At 41.1% G+C, this 24,566-nt stretch overlaps 1 protein-coding gene across 2 annotated transcripts in view; it reads left to right on the top strand.

Moving 5' to 3' along the window:
• Nucleotides 1–9,490: 9,490 nt before the first annotated feature.
• Nucleotides 9,491–24,566, top strand: part of mboat2a (membrane bound O-acyltransferase domain containing 2a) — a 38,081-nt gene continuing 23,005 nt past the window's right edge. The window contains exon 1 of one of the 2 annotated variants that reach the window (XM_027274837.1): nt 9,491–10,093. In XM_027274837.1, the coding sequence (XP_027130638.1) occupies nt 10,010–10,093 (84 nt within the window). In that variant the 5' untranslated portion in view covers nt 9,491–10,009. The remainder of the gene's footprint in view (nt 10,094–24,566) is intronic. The other variant, XM_027274836.1, reaches the window with a different exon arrangement.

The following is a 24,566-nucleotide window of genomic DNA, read 5'->3' as shown; positions in this document are numbered from 1 at the left end:
AACCCTGTTTTTAGCTCTGTTTTTATTTCAGTCATGCAGCGCTCCCAACATGGGGAGCTATCATCTGAACTGTGGTATCTGATTAGCTGCAGATGTTAGACACCGTCGAATGTAGGATCTCTGCAGTATTTATTCCTACATGCTGTACTGATATATGCCAACCACGGTTCTGATAGAACTGCTGGCCAGAAATGAAAGAACAGTTCTTTTCTACTGATACTTTTGTGAGTTTGACTGATTGCACCAGGTCTGCACTGGTAGGCATACATGCTGCTTCCAGGAAATAGCCATTGTGTCACCCTGTTAGCCTGTGAATGTTATTCCTGTCGTGCAGAATTTGTATAGACAGATTTAGTACATGTTAGTGTTGATAACTGCTTTGAATATTGATTCAGTACTTTAATATGATAATGAAGCACCTTGGTTTACTTTCATCCAATACCATATTATTAGTGGGCCCTGTATTCTTGGAACCAAATGCATAAGATACTCAACATATTTAGAAGTTCATCCACGTCCCAGCTGTCCGCTTCCTTAAACACTCCTCCAATCATAGCTTAGAAATTGTAACGAGGTCCAGCAGGCCTGTCGAGATCTTTCATCATATTGAAATCAAATCAAAAGTGTTGATAAAAAGATAGCGTTTTCTCTCTTTTTATTACCTGAACCCCAAATACAAGAAGTAGAAGTAAAGGACAACAAACTAGGGCTACAGGTTACATAAAAAAGCCACATATACATCCACTGGTGGCATGTAACAACAAAAAAGAAAGCCTTTCACTAACATACTCTAGTAATTCAATGGAAGTCAGTCACTCATAGACTCATACATTATCCTCAAGCCAGGTGAAAATGTCAGTAGGGTCAAAAGTCAGTGTTGGATGCAATTACACATCAATCAGCCATGAACAATGAAAATTCAATTAGCTCTGTGGGTATTGAAAATTCTCCTCCTTTAATATATGACCTGTACCCGTACACTGTATGATTGATTGTGCTCCTTTCTCTTGATCAGTAAGCAAAGAATAATCATAGCTAAAACAAAAAAACAATGGACACACAGTTTTTGCTCTCCAGTTTTCTATTAATATTCAACTACTCCCAGACACTTCAACCAGGGGAATGCTCTGGCTCATAATTTTCATTTAACCTTGCCACCGTGAAGGACACCCAAGAAAGAGTGGTGTGTAAAATAATTGCATGACATTTTTAGCCAGCTCCCGTACACTCACACACACATCTCATCTGAGTGATGATCGCAAAGAGCTGGGGGTTTGCAGCTGCTTCACTATCATCATTAGGAGCAAGTGGCTTTTACAGTAATTATTGCTCCTCTCAGGATTTGGCACTGTGACTCTGAGCATATCGAGTGTCCCTGTACTTCATTATATCCTGACAGGCGACGTGTCAACCTGCCCCATCTTTTCTTGGTTTCCTGGTTACCATAACACGGGATACCTAATCGAGCGTTTCACTTCCACCCTTAAAAAAAATCTCCACACTGCAAGAAAGTACATTTTGTCTTGCATACCGCAGCAAAAATAGTTCCAGTGTTATTTTAACGCATATAATAGCATCCCATTTTATGCAGTGTCCCCTGAGACAGTGTGAGGGTGAAGACACCACAAGTTTGCTGTCACCAGCTCTTAAGGGAAGGTTAGTAGCTGAACATTTTCTCTCTGTGTTTATTTGCTGACAACCCCCCTGGTCCCCAAACAATGTAAACCACAGGATATTAATTGTTAAACCACAGGACCAAAACACAAACACACACAAATGTGATTATGATCTCTATAATCTTAGCAATTAATTCCCTGTGTTGGGAATATACAGCTGGTCACAAACATTGCCGTTCATTTAGAGGGTAAACTACTCATATACCAAGAACAAGAGCTAGATGAACAAGGAAGTGCAATCTTGCCAAATAAACAGAAACATGTCCGCAGTACACTGTACAGGATCTAACTAAACGTCACAAGGTCAGTGCAGGTATTTGAACGTATGCTGACCATGGAAAACATCTCCTTTATCACAGCATCATCTTTTTTAATATCCACAATGAAATATTCATTCCTCAGCTTTATTTCAGCCTAACAGCCCTCAGTGAACGCAGTGCAGGTCCAGGTCCAGTCATTCACCTGAATCAATATACAGTATATACAGTATAGGGATTAATGGAGGAGCTTTGTGAGACAACAGTCATGACAAAAAGTGACAAATTTGGTCCCTCCTGAGTCAAGTCACGTAGAAAATACTCTCCTGTACCCACTATCTCTGATATAAATGAGATCACTGCTGGGGGAAACTGTCAGGCTCATTCTGTTCATCCACTCAAATTTAATTTAACCCAGGGTAAGAATTTAACAAGACTGTAGCGTCTGACTGAATCAGCACCTCTGCAGCGCTGTGAATCCAAATCAGCCTCATTGACAGTCCCGAATGCTCTTTGAACATCTGATGTCACGGTGCAAGTTCCCAGGCTGTGCTGCATCTGCTCTGACGCCACAACAGACGGCTCAAAAGTATCTCAGGCATTTGAAGTAGCTGTGTTAAAGGTCCAGATTGATGAGATCATGCGGGACTAGTAGAGGATGAAAGACTACCTCGAGGGTGTTTGCATTCTGTTCTGCATTGCCTCAATTAGAAGATTAACTTCACAACTGTGTAACTCAGTCCTTATCGCTTAAAAGGTCTGGTAAGTTTAAAGAAAATGACGAGTCGACGCTACAGTATGGTGTGCCACAGGAAAGAATAAATTGGAACCAGTATCTCATGTGGAGTGAATCTGTCGGTATCCTCTTGGGAATGCTAATGGAGGGGGGCAGTGAGTTCAGTCCATGTAACTCAATGATTGTGTCTGTACCACGCAGAGTGAACCATTCAGACAGGACTGTACGCAGAGTGGAGCCTTCACATCCATCAAATGTTCATCCATCTTTATGACTAGATCAAGAATTTTAGCCATACGGAAAATCTACTCATGGAAAAATCTGCATTATACAGAGTACTGCGTGAATTTAAATGGAGAAACTGAAGCTTGTCATCTTTTCCTCGTTCAATACACAAGCTGATGGGGGCTTTTTACATCTAACACAATTTGATTACTAAAGAAATAAATCAGATTAGACCAAAGACTAAGCTGCGTGACTGACATCAGCTGAATCTATGCTGAAGCTATGATAAGTCAATGCCTTACAGGCTTATTGATCTTATAGCTAAAAGTCACCTTGACTAAAAGATCATTAATCTTGATCTCTCCTCTTTTGGAATGAAGCAACAATGAACACCAGAGCTGTTGTTTTGTTTTTGTTTTGCTGTATGAAATATGGATACACACACATCCTCTGTACGCCATTTTTCCACTTGGTTTTTTGCGCAGATTAAACAAACAGGATATATATGTGTTACTTTGTGAGCCTTAGAGGTGCTGAGAGACAGAGCCAGACTGGCTGTTCCGAATCCCTGTCTAAACTTTTATAAAATACATTTTAATTTTGATCTTAAAATTAGAAGATAATAAGTAAATGTGTTAAATGTGACAGGCCTCCTTAAATTCTGCTACACTCCCTCCAAATTACACTTCAATTCGTTCACTGGCCTGCAGCCTCTATTGTGTGTCCACTTTGCATGCTGCATCAGTTTGTGCATTGCTGCTGAACTTTAATGAGCTGGCCTTGAAGTGACTAACATCTAATCCCCTTACCTGGGAAAAACAAGAAGGCGATTATATGAAATGTGCATTTGTTGTTTGTTGTTTCTGTGTGCATTTGTTGCCGTTATCCATTGAAAAATACAGACAGAAATGTGCGTTTGCATGAAATAGCTGAATGGAAATCAAGCTTTAGATCTTATGCTCTGCCTGTTTGGAAAAATAAACTAAAGGATAGTTTCTTTTAATTGAGAGGGGTGGACAAAGACACTAGATGACAGGAAAGGTCATAATGTAAGTGAAAGAAAATGAATGATTACCCCACCCTCCAACTAACTGTGGGCAGAAAATGAAACAATGAGCTGAAAGAGCTCATGTTTCTGCCACTGAAAGAGACAGTGGTTACAGATATGACCCCACACTTTCCAAATGTGTTGTTGACGTGGGAAAAGGATGGGCGTGTGTTTCTGTACTCAGCGGTCTAATGTGGATAACATGTAACTGATTTGGGGTGTTAATCCTGTAATTCTCCTCTACTCTCCTCTCCTACTGTACTATGTTGTACAATAAGCAAAACAGATTGACCAGAAATAATGTCAAGGGATGTTCACTGCCTTATTTAATATTAATGTAGAGTAATATAGGTATATTTCTTGTTTTTTTAATATTACACTACACTCATGTACAGTGTTTTTTAACTTCACATCCAGGAGGTCTTTACACTGATATTCCCAGTATCCCAAAGCTGGGATCATACAGGAAGCTGGAGCAAATTGATTGGCTAACACTGTTTATTGATTAAAGAATATGGCCCTGGTCTTAAGCAACATCTCAGTGATTCCCGCTGGTTGTTCTGCCGGAGGACTATTTTGAGTGATGATGATAATGTGCTCCTGGTGGAAATCCCACTGGGATCGCAGAAGCATTAAAACCGGCTAAGTAAGCTGTCTGTGTCTGCAGGCATCGCTAAACCAAGAGATAGACAAAGCTCCTAACATGATTCTTAGACATAGAGGATTATTGTGGTAAATAAACAGCACTGTTCATCTCTGCAGTTCTATTTCAAGAGGCCTTGTCCAGTGGGGGAACTCTGGCCTGACCCCGAAACACAAAGACATTTCCTGTCTGATCTGTAAAAAGAAAGGCTGTATGTCCCCAGAGGAGAAAGCCTGAGTGCAAAACATAAACTATTGACTATATAAGGAGCTTATGGGCTTTGTCACCACAACACAGATCAACCATAAACCACAATTGTCAGTCTAACCATAATGACGAGTACTTTTGGAAGAGAAAAAAGAAACAGGCAAAAGAAAGAGAAGAAATGCAAAGTTCTCACACATGTATACACTTGTGAGTTGCATGACCTTCATTACAAATGAATGGGAACCTCCACTAACTCATCTGCCGTTCACATGCTGCTACAGTTTAAATAGATTAGCGGAGGCTTTGTCTCGCCTTGCTCTTTCTCATCGTCTCTTTTCTCTCCCTGAAAACCGAGCTCTTTAGGTGGAGTATCAGTCTGTGAGAGAGGCAACGAGGAAGGGGATGGGGTTGCCATGACGATGCCAACTTTAACGAACTGTGTCTCTCTCCGTGATTGTGGGTTTAATTGGATATCATTGAGGAAGAACAAAAAAAAAAGCAGTTGAGTGGAGTGGCATGAATGCAGTGAAGCTGCGTCTGTCGAGCTGTCTGCCTGTCTTAATGTCATACTCTCTCTCTCTCTTTGTGTAGTTATGAATGATTAATGGTGATTATATAAGAGCTGTAGTACACGGAATGCATGATGAGTGTTACAGAGAGCATGTAGTGATGTAGAGGAAGAGAAAGGGGACTTCCACAGGCGCTTGCCATAAATGAATAACGTACGATAATAAAAGCAATTATGCCATCCAGTCTCGCATGTATTTAAATAAGTAAAATGTTTCTTGATACTTCCTTATTGTCAAGAGATAATGAGTCATTATAGCTGCACTTTTCTCTGCTCTCAAATGTGATCTTATGTAAGTTACTTTGGGCAACAGTGTGTGTTTTTTCTTTTTCTTTTTCTTTTTTTTTGCTCAGCCAGCTTTTCTTTAACATTTTATGGAATCCTTTTGCAGTCGATATGATGTGCAGGCTCAAAAAACCCTGTGATACACCGGTGATTGTTAAATAATTTAATATGCACATCCCTCGCAGGCAGGCAGGCAGACACACACATACACACGTACACATTATGCGCTGAGTCATTCTTCCACACACACTCAAACTGACTGAGATTCAAAATCAGGTTCACTGAAACGTACGGCCTGCAGTGAAAAGCACAAGGCTTTGACACTAAACTCTTTTAAAGGTCCAGTATGCAAGACTTTGAGAAGTGCAATATAATATTCATAATTATGTTTTCATTAGTGAATAATCACCTGAAAATGAGAATAATTAAGTTTTTGTTACTTTAGAATAAAGAGCCTTTTATATTTACAGATACCAAGTGTCCTCTTACAGGGAGTCCATCATGTTGCCACTACAGCAGTGTTTCTCAAACTTTTTATACCATGTACCACCTTAGAAAGTATTCGTCACTCCAAGTTCCACTGTTTAGACAGACATTAAAATCCAGCAATCTAGGCTGACCCCAATCAATTGTGGACAGTTCACGCAGGAGGCAGGTTTAGAAGAAGACTTTTTATTGTTTACTGTTGTTGAATCCTGAACAGGACTGGTCAGAGAACAAGAGCTAATTTAATAATTCCTAATATTTCCTGTTTGGAAAGCCACATTTCTCGAGGTTTACTATCTCACATCAGATTTTAACTAATAGTGGATAACTTTAAATGAAATGTCTACGTAGCAGGCTGATATTGAAACAAGATATTTCCGGAAATGCAAAACTTCCATTCCAGCGATCCCCCGGTTTGGTTTAATTTAAAATGTTGTAGATGGTTTGATATGTTTTTAATTATTCCATTTAAAAAGAAACATCCTCCAAGAAAAAAAAGAGATCCTCCAAGTACCACTACAGTTGCAATCCATAGCCTCTAGATGACATTAAATCCTGCACACTGCGCCTTTAAAACTAAAGCAAACCAAAAGTGAACTTGAAGCAGAGTGTTTGTCTGATATTCAATCACAGGTTATATTACCACTGGGACTGTAAGCACTAAAAATGTATGCAAATGTAAGAAACAAAAATGTTCTAATGCTACAAGTTCAGAATGCTCTTTGGAAAACACAAGCCTAATTAAAATTCCTGAGAGAACTTTACTTTGAAATGAAAAAAGTTATCATGCATAAGCATGTGAGTTTTCTTTAGCCTCTTGCATTGCTTGGTTTAGGAGTATTAGGACAATTTGAGTTATGTGTTGTTGAGGGGCAGTGTTTGGCATACAGTAAATAGCCCTATTTGAATACTGCAGTAAACTTTATTATGACAAGAACCACTTTGCTAAGTACAGAGTAACAACAGTACATTATTACTTTAAGATATGAAGGTCACTCAATCAAATCTTACAATGAAACTGGCTCTCATGAAGGAAAGAAAGGAAAGGAAGACCAAGAGTTCATTACAGTAAAGCAACCTCAGAAATCACCAATTCACGGCACCTCAGATTAGAGGTTGCATAGATGCTGATAGAGAAGGCTGTGTGAATCAGGCATTCATGGTCAAGAGGCTGCAAATAAACCACTACTCAGGAAGGTCAAGTAGAAAAAGAGACATGCTTTGGCCAAGAAACACAAGGAATGGACATTAGACCAGTGGGAAACTGTACTTTGCTGTGACGAGTCCAGATTTTGTCATGTCTTTTGATACATAGAGAAGGTTAACGGATGGTGTCTACATGTGTGGTTCCCACCCTGAAGCATAGAGGATGAGGTGTGATCACCAGACCTAAACCCAACAAAGTTTACAATGAGTTGGACTGCAGAGTGAACTAAAAACAGGAGGTGTGTCCAAACTTTTGACTGCTTCTACAGTATATATCATGCATCTTTGCACCTTATACAAATTAGCATTTTTTTATTTATTTCTGCAGTAGTGAACATCTTATCTTATCTCATATCTCACGGCACAACTTATCTTTATTTTATTTGATTTAGTAATTTAATGTAATTCAAGGGCACATACATCAGCCAGCTTTCAAATAATCATTTTCCACCAGCTTGAGTTGGTTAATGCCCTGTCTTGTTGCAGCTCATGCAATGATCCAGATAGTCCCATGAATTTATTATGTGGTGGAGCTTCACTTTCTCCTTCTTGTTTCCATCTTCCTCCCCCTCTTCATATATAAAAGACAAGCTGTACCGGGACACCTGAAGGTCTTTACTGTTTATTGCTCTATACCTCTGCTCCTCATTCTTCTTCGTCACTCCTCTCTGCTGTCATTCAGTGGAGTTTGTGTAGAGCTCATTTATTCATGTGCAAGGAGGAACAGCTGCAGCCTTACTGTATACACTGCAGTCTACTGTGAGATCAGTGATATACATTAGTTTTAATATAAAATCTTGTTTTTTTAATCACTATGACAAATCGATCTATATCTGAATAAAGTGATTTTTTTTTATCTCTGTTGATAAGCACATACCAACACTTAGTGAGAGCACAGCACAGGGCATGAATCTTTCTCACTTGATTGATAAACCTCATATTATTACCTTTCCATTCTGGTATTGCACAAACCTTTAAAATTTGTTTTTAAATGTTGCAGGAAGTCCTTGCAGTGAATGAATAAAAATGGGAGATTGCACAGTCAATTGAGTTTTCATTAAGTTTGCAAGTGCTGCCCTCTGTTGGCTGCTGTGCCTTGTTGCAAACTTTCTTCAGACAAAACATAACTATATAACTTCAGTGAAAAAAAAATCTGTAATTACAAAGTATGATCAGAACTTCAGAAGAATAATGTTTATGGTTAAAAAAAAGCATCATGGTACAAGTTTAAACCGACAAATATACAAATACAGTTTGAATAAATGATGCTGTAAATTCTTCTGCGTGTGTGTGTCCTCAATTTTGAATGCTTTCTTATGAAATTATTTCCCTCACAGACTTAATTAAGAAAACATTATGTAGCCTATTCATTTACCAAACTGTATCTATGTTGGGCTCTTAGGGGGGAAATCATTAAAAAAACCACCAGGTGGTGCTGATAGACAGCGAATAAGAAAAAGGCTGCTGCATGTGGTTAAACTTCAAGAGGCTATTGCGTAACAATTCATGCAATCAATAACTGTTTAATTGATCACAATAGTTTGATTTATCATTCTTAAAGTTTACCTTTATATGCATATTTATAATTGCAACGAGGTAAATATTACGCAGGCATGTGGTGTATAGTGGAGTAATTTGTGTGTGTGTGTGTGTGTGTGTGTGTGTGTGTGGTCACCATTTACAAAAGAGCTATTGATCTTTTTCTTCTTTCATGCGGCTAAAAAAAAAGGGGGGGGCCGGTGCAGAAAGCGTGCACATGCACGCCTCGTTGTTCACTTTGAACAACCATCACTGGCCTCAACAACCAAATGCACCCCTTACGTCACACTTTTTCTCCTCCATGTGAGGAATGCTATAAATGTAGGAGGGGAGGGGTGGGGACCACATGCAACACTGCTCCGTTCAAATTTAATTTGCCTTGAAGCCTGTAAATCAAAGACCCCCCTCCTCCCCCCCCAAAAAACCCTCTTACTTCCATGCCCAAAGTGGGATTGGCTGATGGACTTCCCTTTCTCCACACGATAGGTCAAAGAGGATGGTTATTACAGAAGGGCTGGGCCGTCATCTCTCCACCCACATTATCACCATTTTTATTGTCGTCAAAGACACTCTTGCAGGACAGAGATAGTTCACGTTCTTACGCTAACGTGATGGTAAAACGTTTTGTGTCTTTGTATGAAAGAGGTTAGCCAACACAGGTAGGCACAAATTCTCCGCGCATGCGCACGACGGAGGCGGCCGTTGACACTGATAAATATCGTTTTTTAAAAAAAACAGACATAACGTACGCTAATTTTAACACAAACACACGGACCACATTCGTAAATACCAATTTTGCGTCATTCTCACGGTTAGCTTAAACAATACGACGTCTCTTTCGCTCCTAACGGCCCGAAAGCGAAAGTGTCCCAAGCGGGGTGAACTATCTCGCCTCGCCCGTACACTCTTTGTTTGGATGTGCGCTGTGGATGACAACCGTCCAGCCCGTCGCAACAACAGCAGCAGCAGCGGCGGCAGCAGTGTGTTTATCATCGCAGCAGCCGCCGAGGGGAGTGAAGTGAACCGGAGGAAGAGAGAGAGAGAGAGAGGGAGATAGAGAGTGTGTGTGAGAGAGAGAGAGAAAGAGAGAGAGGGAGAGAGAGAGAGAAAGGATTTACGGACATCGACCAAGCATGGCTACCCAAACGACAGCATCATGCACTGGATCCACTCTGTTGCAGCCAATCAGCGAAATTATCAATCTCCCTCTTGACCAGGTATGTTTTTTTGGATGGAGAAAATATCGATACATGAACCGATTATATGTTTTTTTTTTTAAAACAGCTATAGTCAGCTATAACGTTAGCAGCAGGAGGCTGATGATGCGCAAACGCTAGCCTAGCCTTCATACATTGCGGATTTATTGAAAACGAGCGCACAAAATCACTGTTGGTGTTTCACTATCACCATCAGCTAGTCCTCCTCCTCCTCCTCCTCCTCCTCTCCTGGCAAAGCTACACCACAGCTAATGCCTTTTGTCTGTTCACTTAAATACCCAAAGCTTAATCCAGTGGTTCCCAAACTCAGAGATCCTCTTTATGACAAATATAATCTGGATTACCTAGTTAGATTTCACCATAACATTCACTGGAAAGTTAGCCCTGGAATAATGTGTATTTAGGCCGCAGTGATTAATCTGCCATATTGTAACAGGGAGAAGAAAAAAAAAAGAGCTGTAAAATGGGTTCTTAAGAAGAAAACCTGTAGTTTAATCTGTTTTGGGATTAAGTCAGATATTAATATGATTATTCAGTTCACTTGAAGCACTATCTAGTCTGGAGAAGGCCATGCAGTTCAGTGCATTACAAGCCAGAGCTTATATTTCTAATATTTCACAACTGTGCATTACATTTACAAACCTAAACTAGGTCAAAATAAAGTAGAAAAACAAACCAACTAATAATCATAGATGATAATTGATCATAATTGATCTGTACCTGTAATGAGAGAGTGCACCACACCTTCTCTGTCAAATGTGGTTGGGTGACCTTTTTATAGCTGTGGTTAGTCTGAAATTATGGGATTATATAAGCAACTCAACTGGAATCCATTGCGAAATGTTTGCATCGCAAACACTTTCACATTCACAGGCACTACACCTACACCATCACACATGGCGTGTATGCAAAGTACATTTCCATAGCAGTGATTTCCAAGCACACCCAGACATGGTGTTGTATATAAGCCTCCAGTCATATCAGCATGAATCAGTAGCTCTGGGTTTGTTAGACAGACTTCTGTGGGAATTTCTTCTCTTCCTGCCATCGGCTCAACTGTTGATTGTACTATAATTTGCAAGCCTTGCATGCTAGCCTCAGTGGTTTCCTGCAACTATCTTTTTTATTGGACACATACCCAATTATGCATAGTTTTGCAGTGCATTTTTGCCCACTCTCATCAGTAGCACAATTGCTTGTCTACATAGATACAGATGATTTCCTCCTGCTGCCAAGTGTTTTAACATGCAAGCCTCAAGCTCATGACTCTTACCTTTCCATTGCATCTGAGCAACGCCTTGTTGCACACGTCATAAGGGTGTAATCTTTGCGCTCTCAGCTGGTTAAAGTTTGTACGTTTCGAAAAAAAGCGAATTTAATAATTTGCCAGTGGCCGTGTGTGCTCATGTGAACTTCTTTAGCAACCATGTACCCAGCTTACCATGCCACGTGACCAACCTCCAACTCTGTCCTGTTGTGATTCAACCAACAAACCCATTCCACCATCATTAATCCTCCATACCTGTACGAGCAGACTGGCACGTTTCATCTCCACCCTGGGAAAAAAAAAAAGCTCCAGGCTCTGCTAGGAATGTTGCAGGGTGGGAACTGAGTTTTAAAAAGATCTGCTTCACATTATAAACACATTCTCTCATTCTGAAAGCCGATATCAAACGCTGTGTCTCTTTATATGAGGAATAATGAGTACACACATCACTGGAACTCCACAGTTCCCTCTGTGTTGTAACTGTAGCTTTATATTACAATAAATATTTATAATGAATACAAGAAAACACTACTAGTAGTAGTAGTAAAAGGATGTACAACAATAGCTTATGCAAGCTCAAACATGTGTTTTGATGAAGCCATACAGAACGTATTACTAACCCATCATGATGGCTGTAACCGGAACTGGTTGTGATTTTGTTGCCTTTATAACCTGCCATATTTAACATGCGTCCACAGCACAGATTTACATTACACTTTAGTTAATAACTACATTGCTAATTATGGTCATTTGCTTAACCCTGGGACCACCACCATTGTCAATCATAACAGTTGATTTGCACATGGGCTTGTTTTGTGTCTGGACAGGTTACATGCCCTTTACCTTAGTGTCACAGCACTGTAGTCAGACAGAGTCTAGCAGTTGCAATGCAGAGAAACTGAGAAGTCATCCACTGTCATGTATTTGTTTAATGAAATATTTGTATGGAGTCTTGGAGTTACGTGCCCCTGGCTATTCTTAGTCATTTCTCTCTATTTGGATGAATACCTAGCTGAGTAGGATCATGGGCTATCATGGCCCACGGTACTTTGTTGGACAGGTGTCACCCCTGGGACAATGTGGTTTGTTAGCTTCCTGCCAAGTGGGTGCCCTTAGTGTGCCAGGGCCGCTGTCAACACCACAGAAATCAATACGGCCACTCAGATACAGTATGATCCGTGTGGCCCACAGACATTGACACTCATTTTTATGAAGCCGCTGTAGTGTGGCACCTCACTGTATGTTGTTAGGACTGTATGTATCCCATGGGAGTGACAGGCCTCTGAACTGGCCTGTGTCAGAGCTATAATGGGAGCAGTGAAATCTGAACTGACGCTCTGCTTCTGTCTTCTTCTTTTCTTTCTCTGTCTCTCTCTCTATCACACACAGCCTGTCCCCTCTCAGTAACACGCTGTTACTACTTTGACTAATTCCTCCTACTGCGTTTTTCTTTTTGTGCACCCACACAAACACTATGTTCACCCACTGTAGTTCAGGGGTTCTGCTATGAAAAAAAATGTGATTTATAGGCTCAAATTACACATCCTGATCCCAAGCTGTGACTGCCCCAGATTTGGTTGCATTTAGCTATTCGGTATGTCATAAACCTTGAGTGTATTGACCAGTATGAAGTGCTGCTCTTGGTCTCGAAGACATTAACGAGAAAAATCCTTGACACTTTACCGCAATTAATCTGGCCTCCCTCCGCCTCTAGCATACATCCATCTTATGTCCGCTGGACCTGCAACCTCTTTCTTCAGCACAAAAGATCAGTCCTCTGTTAGAGCATCACGTAGCGCACAAAGACAATCCTTGATCTACACGTCCTGGGTACTGATCTATCTCAATCCCTTTCAGGAGTTAGCATACAGATTCTCACAATGAAGCAGGGCCGCCTTGCAGATCTGCTAGCGTTTTCAGGGGCAGAGTCAGGTTCAATTTCTTTGGGTGGGACATTCGCTGTCAAAGCCAATGATGCATGTCAACATCACATTTTCATGCTGACATCATTCGTGGCGTCATTTCAGGCCCAGTTTTGCTTTTCCTCCTCAACAGTGCATCAAACAAGCCAAAGGAATCATGAAGCACTGAAATTTGGGAACCGGTTGACTCATAACAGCCTCACTGCAGTCATCAAGTGTTCCACACATTGTGTTACTTAATGTAGCCCTATTAAGAAACTCAAACAATCCCTCTGAAATGTGCCAGAAAAAAACCTGGGTACTTTATTGAAGTGTTCAAAATTAAGTTTAAGGAGGATAGTAGGATAGGATCGTTTTCAAACCCTATCCAGCTGAAACACCCGCATTTATCTACGTATTCATTAATGATCTCGAAAGGTTTATTTGCTCCGAGAAGAGGCTTTAGTAACTCTGTAGATTGTAGCATCAGCTGCAAAGTCCTCCCACAAGCTGCAGCTGTTTCAATATGCAGCAGCTGGGCCCCTGATGATTCCCTCCGCTGGCCTTTTTCACACATACAATGAACCTGAACAATGTGCCGCTTTGTTTGTCCCCCGTCCAAATGTATTTAATGTTTTGCGGCCTTACAATAAAAACACACCCCGCTATTTTTATTTAGTGTTTTGTGCAGGCTAAAACTAAAGGGTAATGATATTTTGAGTGACTGACACATGCTGCCCTTCTATACTGTCAATTTCGATGGTGTATTGTATCTTTTGTTTGCCGTGTTATGTTAAATGCTCTTGGCAACGGCGGTTCGACTTGATGGGGTTTTTACTGAGGAATCGCGTCCAGCAGGTTGACAGCACTGCTGTCTGCAGGATGTCTCTTCAGAGCATGGCAGTGTGGAAATTTCCACCTGCACCGTGTTGTATGACGGTTTTACCCTTGAAATGTGAGGTTTGTTATTGTTGTTAGGGTTATTTAGGCTATGACATAAAGGGTAAATAGTATTTGGATGAGTTGAAATTTTGGATGATGTAATGTTTTTAGTGTCAGCAGCCGGCCGTAAAATGCAACAACACCAAATGCATGCACATACAGATAGAGCTTGTCATTTTTTTTTTTTTTTTTTTTTTTGACAACAGCGTGCTGGTACTGTCGAGTAGAATGGGTGTATTAGACGAACATTTCTACCTCTCGATTGGCCCCGTGATTAAACGACAAAACAAAAGACATTATCAATTCCAGCTTTGCTGTTTTATCTCAGACGAGCAGACCTTTATAGAAAGGAATGAGGAATCTGCAGCCGCCGCGCTGCTCTTCCAGCTCATCAGTCATTTCAATCAATGTAACAGCAATGTCTGATCTACAGATGCAGTCGTATAACGAACCAGCTTGCAGCGTCCAGGCCGTGCTGTCGTGTGTCCCGTAGTCACAAAAGGCTCGCAGCCCAGCTGTACAATCAGTCTTCTGTTTATGTGACATATATTGGATTGCAGTTTGTCACAGTCAACAGCCACGTCTTTTATCACCATAACAAGCGTTCTTTTGTCGTCTCTGCTGCTTTTTTCCGCCAGGCTATTGTACCGTAGGCCTATGTGCCCACACAGTGCCGTGGGTTTGACTCCCAGCTTTTCTTTTATCCACGGACAATTCCCTGCTATCAGTGACACAGGTCCAACGCTGTAACAGGGCAAATGGCTCGGTTAAAATTAGATTGTTTAAAGTTTGAAATAAGCCAAAGTCAAAAGTGGTTGCGTGTAATAGCGACTGGGCCTTACTGCCTTACTCTCAGGAAGTTGTTCCTAATATCTATGGATCTAAAGCGATCCCATTAGCACTCATATTAACATTTGCCTTCATTGACTGGATTTCCGAAGTGTTTTAGGGAGCTTTGTATGAAGAATCTCAACTTGGCTTCCCTCTAAGGTCACCTGCTGCTGACTGAGTCCCAAAGCCTCCTGGCTCGGGAAACCCTCGGGTGTAGTCAGAGTTTCTCTACCTCCCCTTTGTCTTTAATTGGCTGCCCTCTGGGGAGTCTTATCCCTTCAATTGATTTCTTTCCCCTCGGCTCTCTCTAATGGAGTGCTGCTGGCTGCTGCCGTCATTATGGCGCACGATCAAAACAAGCATGTGTGATTCCTCCTGGGGAGTATGGAAAGTCTTGGCTATGTTGTTAACATTAGTGGGCGGTTGACAACGGGCACAAACAGGCAGGTCTTCACAAAAAGGTGCATTAGACTTTATGATCGTGTGTTTAACAAGGTTTGGCCGTCGCAAGTAAAAAATAGAAAAACTGACAATAGACGAAGAGTCAGTTAAAGTTATCGCCACACACAGCATTGTGTACTTACTTACAATGTTATGGATAAAGATACATAAAAAGTCTATAATGATTGATACAGTTTGGATGTGTTGCCCTCATGTGACTCGTTAAAGCTTTTGATTCTTTTTTAAATGAAAGGTTTGATAGTGTTTATGTTCATGCCCTCTGCCTCGCTGAGTTTGCTACTTCCTGTCACGTCTCGGCTACCCTTTGTTCCACTAGCTTCGGTCACGCAGCTCAACCTCTTATTCCTCATTTCTTTTATTAGCCTAATCTTTCTTAAAAGAAAAATGAAGCATGTTCTTGAGCTTTTATTGGAAAATGAAATTATCTTGATTTCAAGTAATAATTAGTTAGAATGTAAGAAAGACTACAGCACCCATGACAACTTTTGGGTACATCTCTTACTCTCTAACTTGGTTTTTTCCACTTTCTTTCTTCCTTTTTTTTTTTTTTTAGTTGTTATCTCTATACCGTCTAAGTCCTCTCCGTCCTGCTGTTATTTCAGACACGTCTGATGTCACCTCGTTTCACCTGGTAAGCCGTAACGGTCTTTGGGCTTATGGTATAGGGTGTTTGTTAAAGGTGGTTAAAAACAGCTAAAAGATATTGAATACACAAGATAATGTTCCAAGCTTGGATTTTTACCTCATTAAAATGATAACAAATGGGATATTGTTTACCTGAAGGCTCCTCTTCCCCTTCAGCTCTCTTGTGTCCTGTATTGTTGGGTTAAATCATGACTTATATGGGTGTATGTACATTTTTCTAATAGAAAAACAGTCAAGGTCTTGCAAAACCATTATACTAAAAGCATCAATAAAATGTGAAACGCGGCTTGTGCTACATTATTAATAGTAAGGGAAACATTAGTGGTTTTCTGTATCTTCTGATAGAGATGGGAAATATGTGCATCTGTCACCCCTCTTCACTCTGAAGTACTTGGCGTTGCCGCAAAAATGAATGTCTGCATGACTCCGCTTACTAACTCATTAGTTCTGTCGGTAATGGTATAGTGTTATGAGGATGGATTGGGTTTCTGTGCTAAAAAAGCCTGCACTCTCAGCTAAGGGTGCCAATTTAATGTTTGCATGACACAGCCCATAGTCAGCACAGAGAAACATACTTTCAGGGGAATCATTTTAACAGCTTCAGATTACAGGCCAAGCTACTAGACATATCTGATGTTGTAGCCCAGCTTTGAAGATTTGCCTCTGGTTATGATCGAGGCCTCACAGTTAACATTAATGTGTTTATTTCTTTGATAGCCCATCCTGGATGTATTTTACAGTGTGAGGCCTATAATTTTTTTTATTTATTTTTGTACAAAACTCTTCTGTGAAACAGCTGTTGCTCTCTGGTTCGTTCACTACATTTGGCCAAAAGTCCATGGGATGAAGGAGACGCATCCAATATAAATGAGAGGACATGAATATTTATTAGTGTGACTTTGCACTGTCACTTGTAATTCCATTGAGGTGAGCCAGTAAGGGCATTCAGCCGATTCACCTTCACGGGAACAGATAGGCTCTGACACATTCACCAAGTCTCTGTCACCTTACTTTTCAGTGGCTCCAATAAATAGTCAATCTGAGTATCGATCATCCCTAACTGTAAGTTGCGCTGTCATCGGAAAAGTTAGGCTCCTAAATGTGGAATTGATTCACAGGGTTTTAACTCCTCAGCGCCTTCTGCCATTGACGCCATTGAACCTGGTCACCTGTGGTATACCACACATTTAAATGTCTTACATGGGTTCTTAAATAAGATATAAAAACATCAAAAGACCTGTTATAAAGTCGGCCCTAGCTTTTGTTTAGCGACACAACCCTGTATCTGTCTGCCTCAAACATGCTTGATAGGTACAAGATGCCATGTGTTACCGCAGACATAGAGGTTTCAGTGGTTTCCATCACTTGTGTCTGCTTACTTAAATGCACATCTGCTACAGTGGAATAACTTAATGCACTATGGTTTCAGTTTCACGCATTCGCGTTCGTTATTTCTTGTGAGGTGTGAAATAGTGAGATAACTCCTCGCATGGCTTCAGACCAAACCTCTTCCAGCGGCTGTTAAGGCAATTGATGTCAGTAGTGACGTATCTGAGCCGTTCTGTAGTAGATAAACTCACAGAAGATTCACCCAACCAGCAAATGTCAACACACTTATGTAACATTGGCTTAGCATTTACAGTCTTTTGTATCATTGCAGTAAAACCTGCCTTTCGTGCCGTGTTAAGTTGTGATAGTGGAGTGGATTTTTTTTGTGAATTACACAATATAAAGCTCGCACACGCTAACAATTGGGATCTGAATACTTGACTGCACATTCTTACCAGACAAGTCATTTGTAAAGCTTTTGCGTTGTATATTGCTGTATCATAGCAACTGACTGCTTTGCTTTTTCATCTAGGTCGTGGTTGCCAGCGCTTGTACAGGTGTTGTACAGGGTTATGGGTTTGCTCTGCTTCACAGTGATCCTAACTGAGCTAATAAGCAGATAAAATGCCTTTTTGTAACATTTTGTAATACTGGCCTTTAGGCGGGATAGGGCAGAATTATTGCCTCCAATGGGATATGGCATGTTTGTACTGTCAAGGGCTGGGCCTTCTGAAACACTAAGGTACACTGTGCTGCACATATTAGGCTATTTGTTTTGTGTCTCGTGACAGGCCTCATGTTTTCTGAAAAAATGACATACAGGCAGTTGTTTGAGAGCTTCTACTGTGCTGCTTTACTTACAAAAAAAACCTCTATGTACTGTAATATTCATTTATAGTGGTTTATATCTGTGTTAGGAGCTGTTGCCTGGCTTTAGACCACAGAACGACGACAGGAATGAAGAGAGTGGACAAAATGTTCTGCGATGATTGATTTTAATTTTTTTTAGAGAAGAAGTTGAAAGCAGACACTGTTCTTCCACCGACCCCTTATGGACTACAAACAGGGAGAGCTGTATGAATAAAAGAAAAGATGATCACATTTGGAGGCTTTTGAGTTTAGGAACAAATTGTACCGTTTCATAATGCGAGTCTGAGCAGTTTCATAGGCTGTTCACTGAGGGTGTCATCGCCACACACCTCTCTCTGTTACACATTGAGGAACTACATGAAGGGCTGTGATTAAAGTTCGGTTGGAGGCTGTCTGTCTCAGATGTTAATGGCAAAGCCCTGAGCTGTTCTTCATGAGCTTAGCAACAGGATTTTTCCATAAGAAGCTCTGGGTGAATGAAATGGGGTGAGCTGGGTAGGAAGTAGCCCAGAAATGTTGCCCTTGGTTCAAGAATTTGAAACAACACTCTGACTCACTGCACAACATACACAACCTACCATCACAGCTTGATAGAAGTTCACCTTTTAACTCTTTTTTTCTTTTAAAAACTGGCAACCTACAAAGTATCATTTCTTGGTCTATTTTTCTGCTTTATTGGTGTGTTTTTCTGGACAAATAAAGATGCAACGTCACGTCGATATACAAGCCTTTAAACAGAGATGGGCATTTCAAGAAAAAATACTATGACACCCATGCACTATTTACCACCTATAAGACCCTCAAGTGTGTGGTGTGAAATTACAAATACATTTTTTTCAATTAAAATAATATTTTTTTCAAATTATCCAAACTTTTGTTCAGGATTTGTCTCCATATAATAGACAACAGTGAAGCACCAAGAGCAGTTGCAACTTAATATCACTCTTACCTACGCACCTACGTTGATCATACGTCATCGACTTGATACAGCATGTTCAGGTTTGTTCTTTGTGGCTTACTAAAGGAAGCTTTTTGGATAATTGCAGAAGTACAGTCTGCTTGGATTTGCTGAATATTACCAACAGTAAGGAGAAAAAAAAGTAAGAAACGGTACAAAAAAATAATAAACATGGGCAGTTTTAGCTGCTTTAGCATCGTTTTCATTCATGCAGACTGAGATAAAGTGCCCTGAGCTGGCTGGGCACAATCCTTGATACATGAGACCTGGATGATATTTTCTACCTTGCTGCTGTGGCTATCCAGTGTCCCTTTTTGGCACTTGCATTACGCATTGCCCGAGTATGTCGTCATCCTTTTTCGCTGATGCTATCCACCGGCAAAGCTGTGTTGGCTCGAGAACTGTCCACATATCCGATTAAGACTCCTTTTGGCTCTCTGTGTGTGTCCCAAGTAAGTCATATTATAAATCAAATGGCTGCAGCACTGGCAGTTATTTGATCAGAGTTATGTGCATATCAAAAGAGACAGTCAAACAGTCTTCCCTGCTTACATCGTTAGTCATCCACATGATTATTATTTTTTTTTTGGCAAAGCAGGAGAGAACAAATTTGGAGTACATTAGATCTAAGAGTTGATGTAGTAAGTCACGTTTATTTATTATTCTGTGTCTGTTTCAGTTTTTCTATCACATCACAAAAGAATACACCTCATCTTTTACTTTGAACAACAACCTGTTTGTATATATGTCATATATGTAAATAGATATTTCCCTCTCTCTGTCTCTCTGTGATGATGCAGCAAATCTTGTAAATTATATGTCTGGCAGTCGCTTGCTGAGAGTTGCATGTATCAAAAGGGGTAAGTGGTGTCGAAGCTCTTTGGAGTGTAGGGACGATAAAAGGAAAAAGAAACCTAGAGAGAGATACAGTATGTCTGCACTCGAGTACACACACTCAGACAAAGGCTGGCACCACACATTAGAGTCTTGGCTACGTGTGTATATAAGGTTTTGTCCTTCCTCTTATCTTTACATCTGTTGCCCTGTTTGTTTTTGCACTGACATGGTAACTGTATGTACATAAGCACCTGCGCCTATCAAGCCACGGCCACTCGTCACTGTGTAAATGTATCTCGCTCTTTCAAGATAAGTTTCAGCATTACGTGTTCCTACACGGCACCAGGACAACTGCTCAGAGCATAGATGATGTTTCTGACCAAAGCAGCCCTGTAATCTTAGCTTGGGTCGGGTTCATGTGTTTCAAGAAAAGATCTGCACACACACACACATGCTCACATGCATTGTGTGCGTGGTTCTGGCCCAGTGCTGCTGCCTGCCTTGTGGAGAATGGTTGATTGTTTGGCTATTAATAGCTGGCCTGACCGTAGAGCCTGACTGGGATCTGTGGATCAGCTCAGAGAGGAGAGCACCACTCTGCAGGCTTTAACACTGTGCGTGTGTGTGTGTGTGTGTGTGTGTGTGTGTGTGTGTGCATCAGTGCATGCTTCCTTTGTTCACTCATGATTTCTAGCATCAACTTAATTAACCTTTGTGATTGCACTAAGTGTTTCAAACGTGGCCTTAGATATATATTTAACGCCTTTTGTTCCACTATCTCCATGCATCCAGTCTTTTATTATTCAGCAGGCAGGCTTGTGATCTGACGTGAGGTGAAGAATTTGTCAAAAGTGTTCGTTCAATGTTTCTTTCTTTGATTTCTGTGTGTGTGTGTGTGTTGTTTGTGAGTGGGCAGAGAGAGCACCACCAGTGGCACGAAACAAGTCAAATCTTTGTTGTATTGCTGCTAAGAACAAGAATACCGTTGTTCCCATACTGTCAGTATGATCTATTTGCACTGAACACACACACACACACACACACACACACACACACACACACACACACACACACACACACACACACAGTTTGTCTCTGTGCGCCGTGACCACGTGTGCCACATTTATTGGCCAATAAAGTAATGTCATTGCTTGTGTTTCAACCTGGCCGCAGACAGTGTATGCATATGCACATGTGTTTGTTTGCGTGTGTGTGTGTGTGTGTGTGTGTGTGTGTGTGTGTGTTTGCATGTGAGAGAACACTGGCAGACACTCCACTGCCCTCATTTCTCTCTAGCCAAGGATGAGGTTCAATGGCAGAGGACGGAGCACCATTATGTGTTGGCTTTTTGCACTACATATTTCTACCCACATTTCTGTCTGACTGCTAAATTTATCACTTCATAAACAGTGCACGTAATGCTATAACTCTGCACTTTCCCTAAATTTTCCACACGATATGTGACTTTCTTTTTTTCGCTTTCTGCTCCACCCACACCTTCTGAATACAATTTGCTAACACTTAATAATCAGCTGTTTCTAATCCTCTGGGGGAATTAGACGTCAATGATCACTCCAGTGTGCACCTAACATGAAAACTGCTGACATTACGGCATTTCTATACGTGCTTCAGTACTCTTCAAGGAGGATCAGGACAGTATAGTCATGTAGTATGTTTATATATGGTCTACTTCTTGCATAGAATACAAACTGTGACACTAGTTGAGTTTAACTTTAAGGCTGTGAATCCCCTCCCTCCACTCTAGCAGAATCTGCATGAGTCATTGTGGACCACAGCTGATGGAAATGAAATGAGACTGTGCAGAGCGTCACATAGGCTGTATGGGGGGGGGATAGAGAGAGAGAGAGAGAGATAGAGGGGGAGCCTGGGTGGTGGGTAGTGACTTAATGACATGGAAAAAAGGGTTTTATGCTAATGACTGTCTAAATTTATCCCCCACTTTGTGTAGAGACACACAAACATGCACATGCACAGACTGCGAGTAAGGCTGGGATAGGGGAGGCATACCGCTCTTTGCTGAAGGAGCTATTTTAGTCTCTAGGTGCTAAACATGGACCATGCACAGGGAGGGGAGAGAGGTGTACTATTTATGAAGAGTTATATTATCCCAGCTGTATATCTGTGTGTGTGTGTGTGTGTGTGTGTGTGTGTGTGTGTGTGGTAGTATTTGGGCTCATTGAAGGAGTGAAAATCATTACCCAAGCAAAAAATCTTTCCCTTGGGAAAGGTGCCCTTGCACCTACAGAGAGCAGGTCAGACCCAACAAGCCAGTTTCATTGAGATGTTTATCTGTTTTTGGTACCCCATGGGAAACTCACGCATCCAGACTCACACAGACAAATAAAAGTCAGAACATGTCAGCAGACAGGTTAGTCAGAATGGATGGATGATTTTTTTCAGTTCCTGCGAATTGTTCTTGTTTGAATTAAAGGTCCAGTGTGTAAGATTTGGAGCCTCTATTTTCAGAATAAGGCAGACATGGGATATCATATTCAGAACTATGTTTTCATGCATGTATAATCACCTGAAAAATATTAATCTTTTTTGTTTTTGTTACTTAAAAATTATCCTTTTATATCTACAGTGGGAGTGGGTCCTCTTCCATGGAGGCAGTCATGGTTGAAAGCCAGACAAACTAAATACTAACTCTAGACATAGCCCTTTTGTTATTTCTCCTTTACACTAGGCAGGCGAGGGTGATGTGAGGAGATTGCAATGCAACGATTATACCACTTTATAAAAAAAAAAAAAAAAAAAAAAATCCTTTTTAATGCGCTTTGTATTCACGCCCCCTGATGTTAGCTGCACTAGTACTATGACTGTTTTGGCAACGTTGGTCAGCCGTGCCATCACTAGACACTACTGTAGACTTCGGTAAACCCTTGACATTATCAGGTGGCCACTACTGGATGGACAACTGTGGAATTTACTACAGATATACTGTTACATCAGCATGGTAGTATTTAGCTCAAAGCATAGCAGTGCTAAAGTAAGTGCTGGAGTGGCTGTAGATTCTTGGTCTAGTTCTAGTAGAAAAAGGAAAAATGAGAAGCTATGGCTAGAGGACAAATGACTTGCCATTCTTCCAGCATGATGTCTCCAGCTGATAAGTTCAATTTGAACATAAGGAGAGAAACTTTATATATAAAGTGTCTTTTTTTAAATTGTGCTATTTTTGGTGCTGTTTCACGACTAAAAACTATAAGAGGAGAAAGTTAAAAACCAAGACAGTGAATGAAAATCAGGGAAGTGGTGGGAGAACGGCATGAACAGGAGCAGTGCTCCGGCCCTGAGGGCCCTGAGGGCCTTTTTTATGTTGCCCTCCCTCACACGTACTCAGGCAGATGGACATGCACAGTGTATTTCACTCAACAATGAGCTTCAGGAAGCTGGCTTATCTCTGTCTTCCACTGCATTCACAATGACTGACTTCCTCCCTCCCCTTCAGCTTCTTTCCCACCGCCAGCCTGTGTATCAGTCTGTAATATAGCTTCTTAAAGCCGAACTGAGCCGAGCCCCATGCCACAGCTGCCAGGAGGAACTGCTTGATAGCTCATTGGCCTTAAGCGCTAATCACTCCCTGGCGCCTGCTTCGCATCAAAACATCTGCATGTTGTCAGTCTCTCTGATCCACGCACACTGCAATGATACGCGATTGATCTCGTCTTGTGTTGAGATAAAGTGAGAGCATGCCCGAAGGGAGGAACGAGCTCCCGCTGTAAGGGTGTGTTCTCACCGAGCCTGTTTTGGAGCCGTTTTTTTGCGAGCAAATATTGTATCAATGGGATTTGTTTACACAATGGTCATTGATGGAGGTTGTTAGAAATGAGGGTGGCAGGTTACCAACAACTCTGTCTGTCCAACTTTTGTTTACAAGCCTTGCTTTGTTAATACTAATTGCACAATTTTCTCTTTTTGACCACAGTCACATGTAAGTTCATTTGGTGCTTTTGGCTCACCCACACTTCCCCAGATTCATATTTCTTTCCCAGGAACATATTGCTGCAGCGGATTCATCTAGAATAGTGGCATGTCTTTTTTTTTCTTTGAATCTCTTACAAACGGTTCTGCAGTACAAATATTCTGCTATTTATTCTAAAACAATAAAAGCACTGTACCCCAGGGTAGGGTTGACTTCAGAGTGAATCAATAATGGAAAAGGAGATCCATGTATTATGAATGAAGAAACAACGCACCCTGGCACAGGAGCGCATCTATTGCAAAATGTTTATTCAGTAAACTACTATCTCAACACGGGCGACAGGCACAGGGAAAACTCATTTAGCCTCGTCCGTTAGCAAAATCCCGTGAATACCGAGAACGATAGCCCCATTCATTCTCGTGTTACCATAACTTTGCTGTAATGTACAGGGCACACCCAGGAGACAACAGCGGTTGCTACGCATCCCA

This window comes from Larimichthys crocea, chromosome XXIV, assembly GCF_000972845.2.
Source record: "Larimichthys crocea isolate SSNF chromosome XXIV, L_crocea_2.0, whole genome shotgun sequence".
Classification (NCBI taxonomy): domain Eukaryota; kingdom Metazoa; phylum Chordata; class Actinopteri; family Sciaenidae; genus Larimichthys; species Larimichthys crocea.
This window is presented reverse-complemented; position numbering and strand designations above follow the sequence as displayed.